We start from the raw sequence: 19,844 nt of genomic DNA on the forward strand, positions 1-19,844 counted from the left end.
CAGGATGTATACACAGGATGTATACACATGGATGTATACACAGGATGCATACACATGGATGTATACACAGGATGCATACACAGGATGCATACACATGGATGTATACACAGGATGCATACACATGGATGTATACACATGGATGCATACACAGGATGTATACACATGGATGCATACACAGGATGTATACACATGGATGCATACACAGGATGTATACACATGGATGTATACACGTGGATGTATACACAGGATGTATACACATGTGTAATAATGCTTCTTGAACTTTTTCATAGAATTTTTAAAATAAATATAAGCAGAAAAACATTCAGTAGGATGTGTACTGTACGTATTCAGTTAATCATGTTACTGTTTAATCATTACTACAATACTCCCCTTCTCTATCATCAGTCCTTGATCCCAGGGATTTCATCCAAATTAAGAAAGGATCAGGAAAATTTGATTTAGCAAGTATTTATTGTTTATTATACACAAATTCGGTGCTGCGGGCTGTGGGAAACAGAAGAGAATTAGGAAGCAAGAGTTCCTGCATTGAAGACAGGCACAGTGGCTCACGCCTGTAATCCCAGCACTTTGGGAGTCTGAGGTAGGTGGATCCACCTGAGGTCAGGAGTTTGAGACCAGCCTGGCCAACATGGTGAAACCCCATCTCTACTAAAAAAAAAAAAAAAAAATACAAAAATTAGCTGGGTGTGGTGGTGCATGTCTGTAGTCCCAGCTACTTGGGAGGCTGAGGCAAGATAATTGCTTGAGAACCCAGGTGGCAGAGATTGCAGTGAGCTGAGATCATACCACTGCACTCCAGCTTGGGGTTCACAGTGAGACTGTCTAAAAAAAAAAAAGAGAGTCCCTGCATTGAGGAACTTATCTGGTTAAGGAGAAATGTATCTATATTCGAAGTGGTTATATAAAGCAAAGTGGCTAATTAAGTATAGAATTAATTGTGAGAAAGGACGATAGGGATTCAGATAAGCAAGAGCTCATTATGACCTGGAATGGCTGGAGAAAACAGTATGACGAAAGAGGTCTTAAGGTAAGCCTTACAGGAGGCTAAGATTTAGATAAGTTTAGAAAAATGACTTACAGTAGGGATAATACTATGAGTAAAAGTACAGAAGCAGAAATGAGCATGGCATGTATAGGGAACAGTGAAAAAGTATCTAGGCTAAAATACAGGTAACTGGTTGAAGACATGGCTAGTTAAATAAGACTAGATTGTGGAAGATTTTTAGTGTCTTGCAGAGATGTCTGACCTTTATTCAGTGTGTTCTGGAAAGCCACTAAAGGCTTTTGCATACAGAAGTGATCTATGGATGAGATGCCATGAGAAGGATAATTGGCTAATAATGAAGAGGATGAATTAGATAGAGAGACTGGATATAGGAGCAGCAGTTAGGAGTCTATTCAGGAATCCAGAGAGGTGATACTGACATGGCATTGGTGACCTCTCAAAAGGAAAAGGAACATTTGAAGAAATAATTAATGGGTTGTTTTGTTTTTTTGAGATGGAGTCTCACTCTTTTGCCCAGGCTGGAGTGCAGTGGCGCAATCTTGGCTCACTGCAACCTCTGCCTCCCCAGTTCAAGTGATTCTCCTGCCTCAGCCTCCTGAGTAGCTGGGATTACAGGCGCATGCCACCACACCCGGCTATTTTTTGTATTTTTAGTAGAGACAAGGTTTCACCATGTTGGCCACGGTGCTCTCAAACTCCTGACCTCAAGTGATCCATCCACCTTGGCCTCCCAAAGTACTGGGATTACAGGCATGAGCCACTGCAACTGGCCTGAATTAATGGGTTTTAATATGTTGCCATTAGGAGTGAAGACTGATGATTACTAAAAAGCGACTAGATTTTTAAGGTAAAAATTGTAGTAAGGTCTTCCTGTAAGGTCTTTATTTTTGATAGTCTATATGTTTTTATTTTTTTAATATCAGTATATGTATATATTTTTCTATCAAAATATAGTGATTAACTCAAATGCCTGAAAGTTCATGTGACTTAGGTAGATCTTTCATAAATAACCTGATTTTAAATTTGTTGATAAAAATAGAAATGTCTTCAGAATTGTCAGCATACACTTTTTGCCTGGGTTTACTGATCAAATAGTTTTGCATTTGTCTGTGCTAGATGTTTTAAGCAGGATTTGACCAAAAGGTCACAAAACTATATATCCAGCCTAAAATCAGAATGATCTTTGTGTAACTCTTTGATAAGTAAAACTAATGTAATATAGTTGATTTAATGAAGATAGCTGTTTTCAGTTTTTGGCAAAATATTTATATAATTAGCTTTAAGATTTCTACTTAGGTGAACACCTGAAATTCACATGCTGTAAAAACGATTAACAGAAAGATACCTTGACATAATGACTAACTCTATCTAATATCTTAGTTTTCATAAGTAATCTATGTGTAGTTAAAAAATAAGTTAGATGAATGCAAATGGGATAAATTTATAAATGAACTTTCCATGTGATTTTAAATCCTAAAGTTACATTATATTAAATTAAGTAATAGATAACTCATGAAATGTCTGAGTCATTTCTAAGTAAGATAAAATACTGAAACATAAATTGCTAAACATTAGTATAAGTTGGTTCTTGGTTTCTTAAATTGCATAGAAAGACAAAACATACTTGGGTCTATTAGTAAATAGTAAACTCCACATTCAAAAATTATTCCATAAAAAAATTTTTTTAGAGATTATAAACTATATATTCATGAGATGTTAATATATAACAGTTCAAAATTACTTATTTCCAGAGTAACCTAAAGCTTAAGGTTACTAAAAATTAAAAGTTTTTATTAAGGCTAGGCACAGTGGCTCATGCCTGTAATCCCAGCACTTTGGGAGGCCAAGGCGGGTGGATCACGATGTCAGGAGATTGAGACCAACCTGGCTAACATGGTGAAACCCTGTCTCTACTAAAAATGCAAAAAATTAGCCAGGCGTGGTGGTGGGTGCCTGTAGTCCCGGCTACTTGGGAGGCTGAGGCAGGAGAATGGCGTGAACCCAGAAGGCAGAGCTTGCAGTGAACTGAGATTGTGCCACTGCACTCTAGCCTGGGGGACAGAGCGAAATTCTGGCTCACAAAAAAAAAAAAGTTTTTATTAATATGAAACTATTTTTATATGAGAAAGAATTTTATGTGGTCTCAATATAAAGGAATAAAAAATTTTTAAGTAATTTTTTGTCTTACGGTAAAATAATTAGTTATTCCAATATAAAAGTGGGGAAAATACAGGACAAAGACTAGGAGTTTGGGAGAATAATGGAAGGTCTAAGCAAGTTGTGGAAGGTTTATGAAGGATAGGTCCTGTAATGGAAGTTTTATATCATCAGGATGGTTGGAATTTGAAGGGAACTTTTTTTTTTTTTTTTAAGGACAGAGTCTGGCTCTGTTGCCTGAGCTGGAGTGCAGTGACATGATCTCGGCTCACTGCAACCTCTGCCTCCCAAGTTCAAGCAATTCTCATGCCTCAGCCTCCCGAGTAGCTAGGACTACAGGTGTGTGCCCTCATGCCTGGCTAATTTTTGTATTTTTAGTAGAGACAAGGTTTCACCATGTTGGCCAGGCTGGTCTCGAACTCCTGATCTCAGGTGATCTGCCCGCCTCGGCCTCCCACAATGCTGGGATTACAGGCGTGAGCCACTGTGCCCAGCTATAAGAAGTTTTGACTTAATTCTAAAATCTGTTTCTTTAAAATTTAATTTTCATGCATCTTCTGAACTGCAGCTTTAGAGTTTATAGGCCAGTGTTTTCCTCCGATATAACTTGATTCTGTACTCTTGGCTTTTCTTGATGTTTCTGAATTGTCCATATAACCAGGAAATTTCCCATGCTTTTTCTAAGAGCCCTGTATTCCCGTGCTCAAGGTACTAGTTTTCTTATGTCCCTCTATAATATAATGTGTACATATAACCTTGGACACATGCTCTTCCTATGTCTGATTATATTTAAGTATCTTTCCATCAGGTTTCACTTCCAGGTTATCTAAACAGGCTTCCCATAAGGAGGAGCAATCACACTTCAGGAAGGTTTTTTTCTTTACTTTTTTGGGAACTGACCAAAGAAACAAAGATTTTACATTTTATCAAGATAATTTCCTATGTTTCATATTATCCTTATTAGTTTTTTTTTTTAATTTCTTAGGAAAACTGAGCTTTGAAAGGTTTTTGTTTGTTTACAGCCACAGAACTTTCTGCATTGTTTCTGAAGTCTTTTAATTGTCACTGTTTAAGTGAGTGACTGTTACTTCACAATGACATCTATTCCTATTCTGACCAAGTGTTTTAAACCTTTTAACATCTTTGGCATGCCTCCCAAGGATCAAGTTATAAATTAAGTCTTTTTTGACCTTGAACTAATTTTGGGATATCTCTTGTCCAAGGGGACCCCAAAGAAACCTTAAAAATTGAGTTCTCAGCCACGATGGAAAGGGAGGTCAGACACACCTTGTCATACTCCCTCCCTTTTAGAGTTTGGGCACAACAGACCATCATTAATGTTAAAATAGAGATCATAAGACTGACAAAACAGACTCTGTCACAATAAGATACCAAATTATAAACAAGATCTAATGCCTGCAGGACATCAATCTTGCTAAACAGGTCATTTTTCACCCAGTATATTGTGGCTGACATAGCATCCTTATCTTATCGTAAACATTCCTTTCTGCTGACAAGAAGTTTTACACAGAGCCTCAGTCCTTCAACCAATTGCAAATTAAAGAATCTCTGAATCCCCGTATAACCTGTAAGCCCCCACTTCAAGATATCCCAACTTTTGGGGCCGAAGCAATGCATACCTTCCATGTATTGATTTATGTCTTTTCCTATAACTCCTGCCTCCATAAAATGTATAAATCCCAACGGTAATCCAACTACCTCAGGACCATTTACTCAAGGCTTCCTGAGTTTGTGTTTTCCCTGGGACATGGTCATTCATATTGGCTCAGAATAAAACTCTTTAAAATATTTTATGGAGTTTGGTTTTTCCATGAACAAGGCTTATAGGAATAAAAGGAACCATAACTAACCTTTAAGCTCTGGATATCCTCGATATCTAAAAATAATGAGAATGGTGAGCTGGCTCAGCACAATCAGCACAAAAAGGACCCGGGCCTGCAGGGAAATAGATGTTAATATGAAATAGATACATGGGTACACTTTCAGTTAAGATTTTTAAAGTAGCCTTATTAACAAAAATGGAAATGGCATCTGTGATACTGTGATATAAGATATACATATTTTGGTCTTTGTCCCCACTGGTCAGAGCTCCTAAAATCCTTGTAATTTTCTAAGTGATAACAAGGACAGGAGCATATTGTTATAACATTTGGATTTTGTCTCTGGCTCCTGAAACAGCTCTAGAGTGATAAAGTAAAAGGAATACCTATTGTTATTCATAACAAGCCCCTTTTGGAGGAGGTAGAGCAAGATGGCCAGTAGAACCCTCCAGCAATCATCCACCCCTTTGCCCTCAGAACACCAAATTGAACAACTATCCCCACAAGAAAGCACTTTCATAAGAACCAAAAATCAGATGAGTGATCACAGTACCTGGTTTTAACATCATATCAAGGAAAGAGGCACTAAAAAGGGTAGACAACACAGTACTTCATTGCCTACACCACCCTTCCCCCATTCTGTGGCAGAGATAATCTGTGCACTAGTGGGAGAGAGCAAAATGACTGTGAGACTTTGGTTGGAACTCAGTGCTGTCACAGGGGAACACAACACAGGGCAGAATTCTGCCAGCACCCACAGAGGGAGCATTTAAGCTGGCCCTTGCCAGAGGGCAATCCTCTGCCCCAGTGGTAGGAACCTGAGTTCCAGCTAGCTCCAGCATCAGCTGACTAAACAAGTGCCCTGGGGTCCTGAATAAACTTGAAAGGCAGTCAAGCCACAATGACTGCAGTCCTTGGGCAAATCTGGGTACTATGCTGGGCTCAGAGCCAGTGGAAATGGAGTGCACACGACCCAGTGAGACACCAGTTGTGGTGGCCAGGGGAGTACTTGTGTCACCCATCTCCCAACTCTCCAGGCAGTGCAGCTCAAAGAAAGACTCCTTCCTCTTGTGGAAAGAAGAGAGAAAAGTAAAGAGGACTTTGTTTTGCCACCTGGGTACCAGCTCAGCCACAGTAAAATAAAGCACCAAGCAGATTCCTGAAGCCTCTGAGTCCAGGCCCTCGCTCCTGGATGGCATTTCTAGACTCAGCCTGGGCCAGAAGAAAACCTGCTGTGTTGAAGAGAAAGACCATGTCCTGGCAAGATTCACCATCTGCTGACTAAAGAGCCCCTGGGCGTTGAATAAACACCAGCAGTAGCCAAGCAGTAGTCACCACAGACCTTGGACAAGACCCAGTACTATGGTGAATTCAGGTGTGACCCAGAATGGTACAAACTGTGGTCACCTCTCCCACATATCCAGGCAGGCCAGCAAAGAGAGAGAGAGGCTCCTTCTGCTTGGGGAAAAGTGAGGAAAGAAAACAACAGACTCTGCCCGGTAATCAAGAGAATTCTCCCAGTTCTTACCCAAGCCCACCAAGCCCACATAAGGCTGCAAGAGTTGCAGTATTACTGGGCTTGGGGCACCCCCTAGTCCAGATATGGCTGCAGTGACCAAAGACTTAGATCACAACCCTCAATTCTTTGAATACCTGGAAAGCCTCCTCAAGGAGGATGAGTACCAACAAGCCCAGACTACAAAGATTAGAATAAATACCTAACTCTTCAAGGCCCAGACATTGACAAACATCCACAAGCCTCAAGAACATCCAGGAAAACATGACCTCACCAAATGAACTAAATAAGACACCAGAGACCATTCCTGGAGTGACAGAGATATGTGAACTTTCAGACAGAGAATTCAAAATAGCTGTTTTGAGGAAGTTCAATGAACTTCATGAAAACACAGAAAAGGAATTCAGATTCCTATCACAGAAATTTATTTATTTATTTATTTATTTATTTATTTATTTGAGACTGAGTCTTGCTCTGCTACCCAGGCTGGAGTGCAGTGGTGCACTCTTGGCTCACTACAAGCTCCGCCTCCTGGGTTCATGCCATTCTCCTGCCTCAGCCTCCTGAGTAGCTGAGACTACAGGTGTCCGCCACCACACCTGGCTAATTTTTTGTATTTTTAGTAGAGATGGGGTTTCACCGTGTTAGCCAGGATGGTCTCTATCTCCCGACCTCGTGATCCGCCCACCTCGGCCTCCCAAAGTGCTGGGATTACAGGCGTGAGCCACCGCAGCCAGCCTCCTATCACAGAAATTTAATGAAGACATTACAATAATTTTTAAACATCAAAGCAGAAATTCTGAAGCTGAAAGATTAAATTGACAAACTGACAAATGCATCAGAATTTCTCAAGGGCAGAACTCATCAAATAGAAGAAAGAATTAGTGAGCTTAAAGACCGTCTATATGAAAATACACAGACAGAGGAGAAAAAAAGGAAAAAAAAAAGAATGAAGCACACCTACAAGATCTAGAAAACAGCCTCAACAGGACAAATCTAAGAGTTATTGGCCTTAAAGAGGAGGTACAGAGAGAGATCAGAGTAGGAAGTTTATTCAAAAAAATAATAATAGAGAACTTTTTTAACCTAAAGAAATATATGAATATTCAGGTACAAGAAGGTCATAGAACACCAAGAAGTTTTAACCCAAATAAGACTACCTGACGGCATTTATTAACCAAATTCCCAACGGGCAATGATAAGGAAAGGATCTTAAAAGCAACAAGAGAGAAGAAACAAATAACATGCAAAGGAGCTCCAATATGTCTGGCAGCAGACTTCTCAGTGGAAGCCTTAAGGCTAGGAGAAAGTGGCATGACATATTCAGAAGGAAAATAATTTTATCTTAGAATATTATGTCCAACAAAAATATCCTTCAAACATGAAGGAGAAATAAAGACCTTCCCAAACAAACAAAGCTGACTTTCCCAAACAAACAAAGCTGAGGGATTACATCAACACCAGACCTGTCCTATAAGAAATGCTAAAGGGAGTTCTTCAGTCTGAAAGAAAAGGATGTTAATGTGCAATGAGAAGTCTGGGCACAGTGATTCACGCCTGTAATTCCAACATTCTGAGAGGCCGAGGCAGGAGGATTGCTTGAAGCCAGGAGTTCAAGACCAGCCTAGGCAACAAAGTGAGACCCCGTCTCTACAAAAAAAAAATGTAAAAATTAGCTGGTTGTATTGGCATGTGCCTGTAGTCTCAGCTACTTGGGAAGACCCCATCTCAAAAAAAAAAAAAAAAAAGAAAGCAACAAAAGAAAAAAGAAATCATCTGAAGGTATAAAACTCATTGGCAACAGTAAATATACAGCCTAATATAGAATACTCTGACACTGTAATTGTGGTACATAAACCACGCATATCTTGAGTAAGAAGACTAAAAGATAAACCCATCACAACATTAGTTTTTTTAAGAGATGGAATCTTTAAGTCTTTTTAAGAGATGGAGACTTTAAGAGATGGAATCAAACATCTGATCCACCAATAAAGAAAATTATAAATTGCTTCAGCATTGCTCTTTCTGAATTTAGATACTTAGACCAATATCTAAGAGTGTATAGAAAGAGTGTAAGTATAGAAGCTAAGTAATTTTATACAATTATATTAAGCAATCAAATTAAAATAGTCCACTTTCATTGTACTGGGAGAAGGATACTTTGTTTTGTTTTAAAGTTGTATAAGAATAAAAAAAAGTATAGACTACACTGCAGACTGAGTGAACATAGACTGTTTTCTTTTGCTTTCTTCTCAAGAAGTCAGTCACCTGAAGATGAATTCACAATAGTGACATATGACCTAGGTGCTTGTTTCTCAAAGTATGATTCCCGGACAGTCATTGGAATCCACTCAAGCCTGTTAGGAATGCAGAATCTCAGTCCCCTTCTCAGAATTGCTAAACCACAACCTGTATTTTTTTTTTTTTTTTTTGAGATGAAGTCTCGCTCTGTCACCCAAGCTGAAGTGCAGTAGCACGATCTCGGCTCACTGCAAGCTCCGCCTCTCGGGTTCACACCATTCTCCTGCCTCAGCCTCCCAAGTAGCTGGGACTACAGGTGCCCACCACCACGCCCGGCTAATTTTTTGTATTTTTAGTAGAGACAGGGTTTCACTATGTTAGCCAGGATGGTCTCAATCTCCTGACCTCATGATCTGCCTGCCTCAGCCTCCCAAAGTGCTGGAATTACAGGCTTGAGCCACCGAGCCCGGCCCCAGAACCATATTTTAATAACATCCAGGTTATTCACTTGAACATCAAAATTCCCCAAGCCTAATTTAGGTGACTGTTAAAAATCCACAAAAGAAAAAATAACAAATGATTTAAAAATTTTGCAATAATGAGATGAAAATGCATAATAATATGTTTGAAAAACTCAATCATACAAGTAACAAAAGTAGATTAAAATAATAATGATCTCACATTTTAAGTCTGTGAGAATATACACTAAACCTATCTCTGGGAGGTGAAATTAAGGAAGGTTTAAGTTTTCTTCTGAAAATTTTAGTGTATTTCTTTTTTTTTATTTTTATTTTATGCTAACACCCAGGATAAATGAGATCTGAGGGAATTACAGTATAAATTACCATAGCTTCTCTAAAAGACAATTTAACAGTGTATATTAAAAACTAAAAATTACCCATTTACTCATTTAAGAAATATTTATTGAGGGCCTACTATGTGCCAAGCATACCAAAATATAAGCCCTCGTGAGGCTTATATTTTAATGAGCGAGGACAGGAAAAAATAATGACGGTTATAAATAATAAATAATTTATGTAATTATATATATAAATAGTAAAGTATATAAAATAGTGTGCCCACCCTTTGATCCAGAAATTCACTTCTAGAAATTTATCCCAAGAAACTATATTAGAGATATATGCAAAAACTTAGTTACAAGCATTATTTATACAGTAGAGGGGCAAATTAGAAACAACTTAAATGTCCAACAATAGAGAAGTGATTAAAAAAATTAAGGCAGCCAGGTGCAGTGGCTTACCACTGTAATCCCAACACTTTGGGAGGCTGAGGTGGGTGGATCACCTGAGGTTAGGAGTTCAAGACCAGCCTGACCAACATGGGGAAACCCCGTCTCTACTAAAAATACAAAAATTAGCTGGGCATGGTGGTGGGCGCCGGTAATCCTAGCTACTCAGGAGACTGAGGTAAGAGAATCACTTGAACCCAGGAGGCAGAAGTTGCAGTGAGCTGGGATCGTGCCATTGCACTCCAGCCTGGGAGACAGAGCGAGACTCTAGCTCAAAAAAAAAAAAAGGGGGGCCGGGGCAGTGGCTCACGCCTGTAGTCCCAGCACTTTGGGAGGCCGAGGCGGGTGGATCACTTGAGGTCAGGAGTTCGAGACCAGCCTGGCCAATATGGCAAAACCCCGTCTCTACTAAAAAAAAAAAAAAAAGCTGGACGTGGCTGGGGGGGCACCTGTAGTCGTAGCTACTCAGGAGGCTGAGGCAGGAGAATCACTTGAATCCAGGAGGCGGAGGTTGCAGTGAGCCAAGATTGCACCACTGTACTCCAGCCTGGGTGACAGAGTGAGACTCTGTCTCAAAAAAAATAAAATAAAAATTAAGGCATATCTATGGCAATATAATGCAGCTAATACGTTAAATATAAATTGATAAGAGAAAATAGTCAAGACAAATTCCTCAGTGGAAAAAATTCAGACAGCAAAAGAGAATAAAGGTATAATAGTATTTTATGTTAAAAATACATATACAAAAAAAAATACATACACAAGCTGGGCATGGTGGCTTATGCCTATAATCCCAGCACTTTGGGAGGCTGAGGCAGGTGAATTGCCTGAGGTCAAGAGTTCGAGACCAGCCTGGCTACAAAAAAACAAAAATTACTGGCGTGGTGCGGGCACCTGTAACCACTACCAGGAGGCTGAGGCAGGAGAACACTTGAACCAGGGGGATGTAAGAGAGAAAAATGAGAGTATCATAATGACAAATACAATGGTTATAATGGATAGTGTGATAAAAGAAAGATGTGTGGTTGATTTCACTTTATCTATTTCTAAATTTTCCAAGTTTTCTACACTGAGCATGTATTATTGATGTGGAAAGCAATATTCCTTAAAAAGCCTTAACCCAAGTTAGCATAGTCCCTATAATTCCCTTAGTTATCCTGGTTTTATAGCATCCTTAGTTATAATTCCCTTAGATATGACAACTAATATCCTTAGTTACAATTCCCTTAGTTATCCTTGATTTATAGCATCCCAAATGACTCATCCATGCCTCTGCTTCTTTTAATTCAAATCAACTTAAAAGCATTTTATTCTTCTAGACAAATAACTAACCTTTAATTTTATAAGATTCAACTTTCTTGTCATGTGTTTACAGTAGTCCCCCTTTATCCACAGGGGATACATTCCAAGTCCCCCCCAGTGGATGCCTGAAAACACAGATAGTACCAAACCCTACATATATTATGTTTTTTCCTATAAATACATACCTATGATAAAGTTTAATTTATAAATTAGGCACAGTAGATCGACAACAATAATAATAAAATAGAACAATTATAACAACATACTATAATAAAGGTTATAGGACTATGGTCTCTGTCTCTCAAAATATCTTATTATATATAACATTTTCAGACCATGGATGACCTTGGGTAACTGAAACCATGGAAAGTGAAACCATGGATAAGGGAGGACTACTATATATTATTTAGGACTGTGCATTTAACATATGTAATGTTTAACTGAATTCACTTACCATGATGTAGTGATCAGTACGGAGAATAAATGATGCCAGGGGATCAAAACTGAGATGGTTATTCTCTTGAACAGAAAATATGTGGTGAACACTCTTACTTCTTCCAGCAGAATCCTAGTAATAACCACAGAAGAAAAGTAACTTTCATGTACATGGAAATATTTATAATGTTCTAAATTAAAATAAGAATAGGTTTCTAATAACTACACTTTGTTGTTATTATTGTTGTTATTGTTGTTGTTGTTGTTTTTCAAGGGTTCTCTCTGTTGTCCAGGCTGGTGTGCAGTGGTGCAATCATAGCTCACTGCAGCTTTCGTCTTCTGTGGTCAAGTGATCTTCCTGATACAGCTGCGGGACTATAGGCACACACCACTATGCCTGGCTAATATTTAAATTTATTTTAGAGATGGGGTCTTGCTATGTTGCCCAAGTTGGTCTTGAACTCCTGGCCTCAAGCAGTCTTCCGGCATTGGCCTCCCAAAGTGCTGGCCTTATAAGTACTTTTAATAATATTTCTTAGGCCAGGCAAGGTGGCTCACACCTGTAATCTCAGCACTTTGGGAGGCCAAGGCAGGTGGATCACTTGAGGCCAGGAGTTCAAGATCAGCCTGGCCAACATAGTGAAACCCCATCTCTACTAAAAATACAAAAATTAGCCAGGCATGGTGGTACGCACCTGTAATCCTAGGTACTCAGGGGGCTGAGGCAGGAGAATTGCTTAAACCCAGGAAGAAGAGCTTGCAGTGGGCCGAGATCACACCACTGCACTCCAGCCTGGGTGACAGAGTAAGACTCTGTCAAAAAGACAAAAAAAAAGTTTAAAACCTATAATTCTACATTTAAATAGTAAATATTAGCATGCACTCACATGTATTTTCCCTTTAAAAAAAAATTTGTATTTCCCTCTGTTCCCTAAAAAGGCCTAGAAATAACAACAAAGCTAACAGTAATGAGCTACCTAGGCTGGTGCCCAGGTTGTGGTCTCAAAATAGTATTTCTCACTACAAGAAACCAGTGCTCTTTAGTGAAACAGCTCATTCCAGTTCTTGAATAGGAAGTGCACAAGAAGATATATCTGCACTCCCATGTTTGTTGCAGCACTGTTCACAATAAGATTTGGAAGCAACCTAAGTGTCCATCAACAGATGAATGGATAAAGAAAATGAGGTACAGATACATAATAGAGTACTATTCAGCCATCAAAAAAGAATAAGATCCTGTCATCTGCAACCAATGGATGGAACTGGAGATCACTATGTTAAGTAAAATAAGCCATGGACAGAAAGACAAACATCACATGTTCTCACTTACTTGTGGGACCCAAATACCAAAACAATTGAACTCATGGACACAGAGAGTAGAAGGATGGTTACCAGAGGCTAGAAATGGTAGTAAGGGGGCATTGGGAGGGAGGTGGGGATGGTTAATCAGTACAAAAAACATAAAAAGAATGAATAAGACCTACTATTTGATAGCACAACAGAGTGACTAGAGTCAATAATAACTTAATTGTACTTTTAAAAATAACTAAAAGAGTGTAATTGGACTGTTTGTAAAACAAGGACAAATGCTTGAGAGGGTAGATACTCCATTTTCCATGATGTGATTATTATGCATTGCATGCCTGTATCAAAACACCTCATGTAACCCATAGATATACACACCTACTATGTACTCACAAGAAGTGAAACTTTAAAAAAAATTTTTTTAAAGAAAAAAATGCATAAGAAAAGTTTGGAATATCTTGTCAAATCAGAAAGTAAGAAAATGAACAAAGACTACTGGAATTGTGTCAAAGGGCTTAGTAGTCAACATGAAGAGGCTTCCACTAGCCAAAGGTGGAACAATTTGAGCATGGAAAAGAATAAATGCAATGGACTGAAATACATCAAGTATTTTTTTATACATCAATATATTTTTTAAACTTTGAATTTATAATAATACTAAATGTAAAAGACTCAGTCACATTTGGCAGATACTAAAGAACCAACTCATTATTCTGAAAACTGGTTCAGTAAAGGGTCAATAGGGAAAGAAGAATTTATCTTGCATTTTCTGTGTGAACTCTATATCTGGGTACCAAATAGATGAGATAATTTTTCCTTCATAGGACTGTTCTAATTAATATTCCTATAATAAAGAAAGAAAATGTGAATATCACCATTTTATAACTCTAATAAAAAAATGGATTTAGGTAAGTATCATCAATGGCTACTAAAAACCGTTAGGTGAAAAGATAACGGAGGGATGAGCCAACAGTGTGCTGGAGCTGGCTTGACTGCTCACAAGAGTCAACTGTTAAGTTTTCAGCAATTTTGCAGGCCACTTAGCATGGCATTGGTAGCTTAAAACCAGCTATGGTAGAAATATTTATATTATGGGGATGGTACAAATCAGGGAAACGCTACAAATCAGGATCCCCTCTCCTTGACCCCTGTAACTTGCCCCAAGCTGGTTACTAAATATTTACCAGCACACCAGTGGATAAGGCTACCAACAGCTGAATACACTGATCCATCTTAACATTATAGAAAGAGAGACAACCAAATATTATGCGCATCCTGTTAAAAGCATAAAAAACCAGATAAAGTACTCTTGCCAAAAAACAAACAGATGTAAATCTGATGAAACCTCTTAATCTAACTACCAATTATAGAAACTAAGGGGGAAGGGGACAGAGGAACATGTTAAATGGTACCACAGGGATGTAAACAGCAAAAATCCAGAAAACAGGGAACTCCACAGGACCAAAGATTCAGTTTCCAAAACAAGTAAATTTTAAGGGGAAAAAAAGAGGGGGGGAGGTAAGGGAGGCAATCTATACAGTAAAAGAGACGAAAGAGACAAGTCGGTTAAATAGAATATATGAGCCTTGATTGGATTCCAGTTTGAACCAACCAAATGAAAATATACATATCTATTTATCTATCTATCTGCCTGTCTATCTATCTATGTGACATATTGGGATAACCGAACATTAGCTGGGTAGTTTGATATTATGGAACTACTGTTAGTCTTCCAGGTATGATATGGTATCATGGTTAAGTTTTAAAAAAATAGTCCTTATCTTTTACTGATACATATTGACATATTTACAGATGAAATGACATCATGGTTAAGTTTTTTAAAAATAGTCCTTATCTTTTACTGATACATATTGACATATTTATAGATGAAATGACATCATGGTGCAGGGAGGGGAGATAGGGATAAAGAAGGAACAAGATTGATCATGAGTTGATAATTGTTGAGATTGGCTGATGGATACATGGGAGTTCATTATAATATTACCTCTTTTGGATATTTAAAATTTTCCCATTATAAAAAAACTTAAAAAATAACAAGAACTAACATTTGTGTTTTTTAAGCTTTTATTGCTCAAAATGTGCTTATATTAAACTATGTTATTGTTTTAAAGCAGGAATCTAGATTTCTCTAATGTTTGAGATTAGACCTTTCTAGGGTCTACTCTTTAAATTGGCAAAGTAGGCACAATAATCTTAAACTACAGGTACTCAAACTTTAGTGGACATCAGAATCACCTGGAGAGATTGTTAAACTAGATTGCTAGGTCCTATCTCCAAAGTTTCTGATTCAGTAGGTTTCGGATGGGACCTGAGAATTTCCATTTCTAACAAGTTCCCAGATGATATTGATGCCACTAGCCCAGGACCCACATTGAAAATTGATCTAAAGGTCTAGTTGCTACTAGACTGCGGGGAACCTATAGATATTCAATAAATACAATGAGTAGGTAAAATATTAGATAATAAACGAATGTCTTCTCCCACAGATTTTGAGTTTCAAATCTGACTTATCTACAGTTTATTGTATTTAAAAGGACAGAACTTTCCCATGAATGAATGAGGGGACCAGGTTCCCTATTTAATACTCAGTAGGTTGTTTAAGGTTATACATATAAGAAAACAGAAAACAGATCAGTCCTTGCCTGAGAATGAGGACGTAAGGAAAACAGATTGCAAAGGATACAAGAAAACTTTTGAGGGAAATGTATCATATTGCTTGTAGGTGATGACTTCAAGGATGTATACATATGTCAAAACTTACCAAATTGTATACTTTAAATATACACAGTTTATTATATTATTATGTGTAAATTATACCTTGATACCATTGTAAGAAATGTTAAACATACAAAAAGTATGTGATTTTACATTTGTACTAAGGATTCAACTAAGCAGCCAGAAATGTTTCAAGGAATATAAGCTATGGTTTTTTTTTCTTCATAAAACTACAGAAGTTGTATGTATACCTTATTAAGAAAATAATACACTGGGGTTCTGAGGCACTCCAGGCTGTAGTGACTGTAAAGACAGGGAATAATTTATTCTAGGTGCACATGAACCTTCAAGTCTCTTTAAAATGATCCAACTTCTTCTAATATGAAAGACCTTAAGGGTTCATCTGCAGCTATCTCTCCTTCTACTTCTATAAGTTTTTTCTTCCTTCTACACAGAACATTTTAAAGATGGGTGGCATGGCAGAGTGTCTTCTTTTGTGCAGATGTACAAGTTTCTCCATTTACAAACCAAGGGTAAAACTACCCCCAACAAAGGATTGTTTTGTGGATTGAGTAAAAAATTCTAAGTGCCTAGCATCTCCTTAGAGGGAGCTCAGTAAATAGTTTCTTCCTGCTCAACCTGTCTCTGTAGGGGGGATAAAAAAGATAATGAAAATAACTACATATGTTTTCTGAAAAATTATTTGGTGTTTCAAATTAAATCTTAATATTAGAAGATTAAATAGTTAACAACTGTCATCAAAACATAAAGTTGCAGAAATTGACAGATGTGTGTGTGTGTGTGAGTGTGTTTAAGAAACTAATTTCTGAGCACAGCTTATCGCCTTAAGAGTTTAATGAAACTGCTCTATTTTGGTAATGATTATTACTTTCTACTCTGACAGCTGCTAATAAGTTAAATGCCCTAAATTGAATCAGAATAAGAAAAGGCAAACTGGTACTGCAGATGCTAACAATGCTTATTCCTCTAACAAAAAAGTGCCTCTGATGCACTGAAAATTCTGTGTCCTGAAGCTTTCAAATAACGACACAATTGTCCTACAATTAGAGACAGCAATCAAAGACATAGATACATAATACATGTTTTCTGACTTATTCTATTACTTTTGGGTATACTGGGGAATTTGCCCCTATTATGAAAAGATTCTGGGCAAAGTTGGAAGAAAACAAAAGAATGATTTCCTGGGGCTAAAAAAAGGGAGTCTATGGCCACTCCTCTTCTCCTCTGCCTAGTTTTTAATCTAATATTAGAATTATTCCAAGTGCCCATTTTCAGAATATACTAAATACAGTGTATTCAATTTATTTTTATTTTTATTTATTTATTTTTTGAGATAGGGTCTCGCTTTGTTACTCAGGCTAGAGTGCACTGGCACGATCAGAGCTCACTATAACCTTGAACTCCTGGGCCCAAGCGATCCTTCCATCTCAGCCTCCCAAGTAGCTAGGACTACAGATGCACGCCACCATGCCCAGCTAACTTTTATTTTTTTGTTGAGATGCGGTCTCACTATGTTGCCCTGGCTGGTCTCAAACTACTGGCCTCAAGCGATCCTCCAGCCTCAGCCCAAATTTTTTCACTTTTTTTGTTTATTTCGAGACAGGGTCTGGCTCTGTTGCCCAGGCTGGAGTGCAGTGGTGCAATCTCAGCTCACTGCAACCTCTACCTCCTGAGCTCAAGTGGATTCTCCTGCCTCAGCCTCCTGAATAGCTGGGACTACAGGCACATGCCACCGTGCCCAGCCAATTTTTGTATTTTTTTGTAAAGACAGGGTTTCACTGTTTTGCCCTGGCTGGTATCGAACTCCTATGCTTAGGTGATCTGCCTGCCTTGGCCTCCCAAAGTGCTGGGATTACAGGCGTGAGCCACCATGCCCAGCCCCCATTTTTTTTTTAAACATGGTTTCATTACCAATTAACTAAAAAATTCCAAACCAGAATTCATTGTGGCTACAGCTTAATCATTTACATAGTAAATATAAATTACTAACTTACCTGGACGATTACTTCTATGTTATGTGTCCCACTATTGTAGTTTCTAGGATTCCACTTCAGTACGAAAATGGGACCAGACACATGAACAGCCTGGCCTAAATGAACTCCATCAATCTTAACTGTGACAGAAGTAATGGAGGATAAGGAAAAGGCCAAGACTCTAAAATGAGAGCATATATAAAACACATGGTTTGAGGTTTGTCATTGTTTTTGTAAAGCAGAATAACCCTATTATAACTTGCAGATATATACGTATAGGCAGAACCATCATATTGTACAACGGCAGGAGCCACTATCCATATGATCTGGTTTCTTTCTGAATGGTGGCTTCTGGAGTTGGACAATTAGCAAAACTGAACTGGTAAGAAATTCGAAACTATTCTTTTACTTTTTAGAAAGAAAAATCAATTTTCTTTTGACAAATCTAGGTAAGGTAGTTTCAAAGTTCTTTCTGAAGAAACTCCAGAAGTACTGATTTTTCTCTTAGGAAAATAATATAGGGTGGAAATCTCATTTTGTTAATCTAATGTCAAGCCTACCATCTACTCATTTGGTACCAGGGTGTCTGTCCCAAAGAAACAGGGTTATAACCAGGACTAGGCTACCAAGCCCTTTCAGAGAGTATGACACCTAAACCTGATATCCAGCTCCCACCAAAAAACCTGACTGACACATGTGCATTCCATTTCATTAGTGATGAAAACAATAAATGTAAACATCTTGGTACCATCTTTTACAAGTTAATTAGTAAATACTTTTTAAAGTATAATATCCAATAATAATAAGAGTACTGTGAATTTGGCACTCATATTGCTTGGTAATATTATAAATTAGCATCTGTTGTTGAAAATAATTGGATACCTGATACACTGCTGGTGGGAGTGTAAAATGGTGCAGCCACCATGGAAAACAGTATGGCAGCTCCTTAAAAAATTAAACAGATAATTACCATATGATCCAACAATTCCACTTCTGGATATATATCTAAAAGAAGTGACAGCAGGGACTTGAACAGATATCTGTACACTCATATTCATAGAAGCATTATTCAATATAGCCAAAAGTTATAAGCAATCCAAGTGTCCGTTGAACACATAAACAAAATGTGGTATGTGTGTATGTGTGTATTCATATGTGTGTATACATAGGTGTATATATATATACACACACACACACAATGTGCAGTGGAATATTATTCAGCCTTTAAAAGGAAGGAAATTCTGACATATGCCACAACATGTATAAACCTTGAAGACATCATGTTAAATGAAAATAAGCCAGTCACAAAAGTATAAATATTGAATGGTTCCACTTATATGAGTTAGCTAGAGTAGTCAAATTCACAGAGACAGAAAGTAGATTGGTGGCTGCCAGGGGCTGTGGGAGAGGGAAGAATGGGAAGTTATTGTTTAATGGGTAAAAGTTTCAGTTTTAGAAAATGATAAATGTTCTGGAAATGGATAATGGTGATGGTTGCACAACAATGTAAACTTAAAGCAAACTTAATGCTACTGAACTGTACACTTAAAAATGGTTAAAATGGTACATTTTATGCCATGTGTACTTTGTTTAATCATGCTTACCATGATTAAAAATAGTGATTTTAGCTCCAAAAAAAAGGGATTGGGCAATTTTTATCAACAGTCATAAAAGAATTCAAGCTCTTTCACCTAGAATCCCACTTCTAGAACTCTTTCTTAAAGAAATTATTCAAGTGAAGGAAGAATATATATGTACCAGATATTCATCCACAAATAAGAAAAACCTTAAAAGTTCACCAATGAGATATGAAAATGGTTAGAAAAACTGTGGTACATTCTTTGTGCTGAAAGAAAACAAATCAGGAATTAGAATAGACTGGGCCTTATGATTATAATTATATAAAAACATGCTTAAGAGAGAATGCCTGAGAAAAAATACTCAGAAGTGCTAACAATAGTTCTATTAGAAGTGGAGAAAAACATACTTAAAATCCCATTACCCTATTTTCCAAAGGTTGTTCTGTTATATTACTTTTCAA

General features: G+C 37.7%; 1 protein-coding gene across 7 annotated transcripts in view; it reads right to left on the minus strand.

Moving 5' to 3' along the window:
- TMEM62 (transmembrane protein 62) overlaps window positions 1-19,844 on the minus strand; it is a 48,014-nt gene that overhangs the window by 8,393 nt on the left and 19,777 nt on the right. For 5 of the 7 annotated variants that reach the window (XM_032175688.2, XM_058427365.1, XM_058427368.1 and 2 more), the window contains 4 exons: window positions 18,686-18,748; window positions 17,825-17,984; window positions 11,788-11,901; window positions 5,056-5,140 (listed from right to left, as the gene is read on the minus strand). In XM_032175688.2, the coding sequence (XP_032031579.1) occupies window positions 5,056-5,140; window positions 11,788-11,901; window positions 17,825-17,984; window positions 18,686-18,748 (422 nt within the window). The remainder of the gene's footprint in view (window positions 1-5,055; window positions 5,141-11,787; window positions 11,902-17,824; window positions 17,985-18,685; window positions 18,749-19,844) is intronic. The other 2 variants (XM_032175694.2, XM_032175689.2) reach the window with 1 other exon arrangement.

This window comes from Hylobates moloch, unplaced genomic scaffold, assembly GCF_009828535.3.
Source record: "Hylobates moloch isolate HMO894 unplaced genomic scaffold, HMol_V3 SCAFFOLD_14, whole genome shotgun sequence".
Classification (NCBI taxonomy): domain Eukaryota; kingdom Metazoa; phylum Chordata; class Mammalia; order Primates; family Hylobatidae; genus Hylobates; species Hylobates moloch.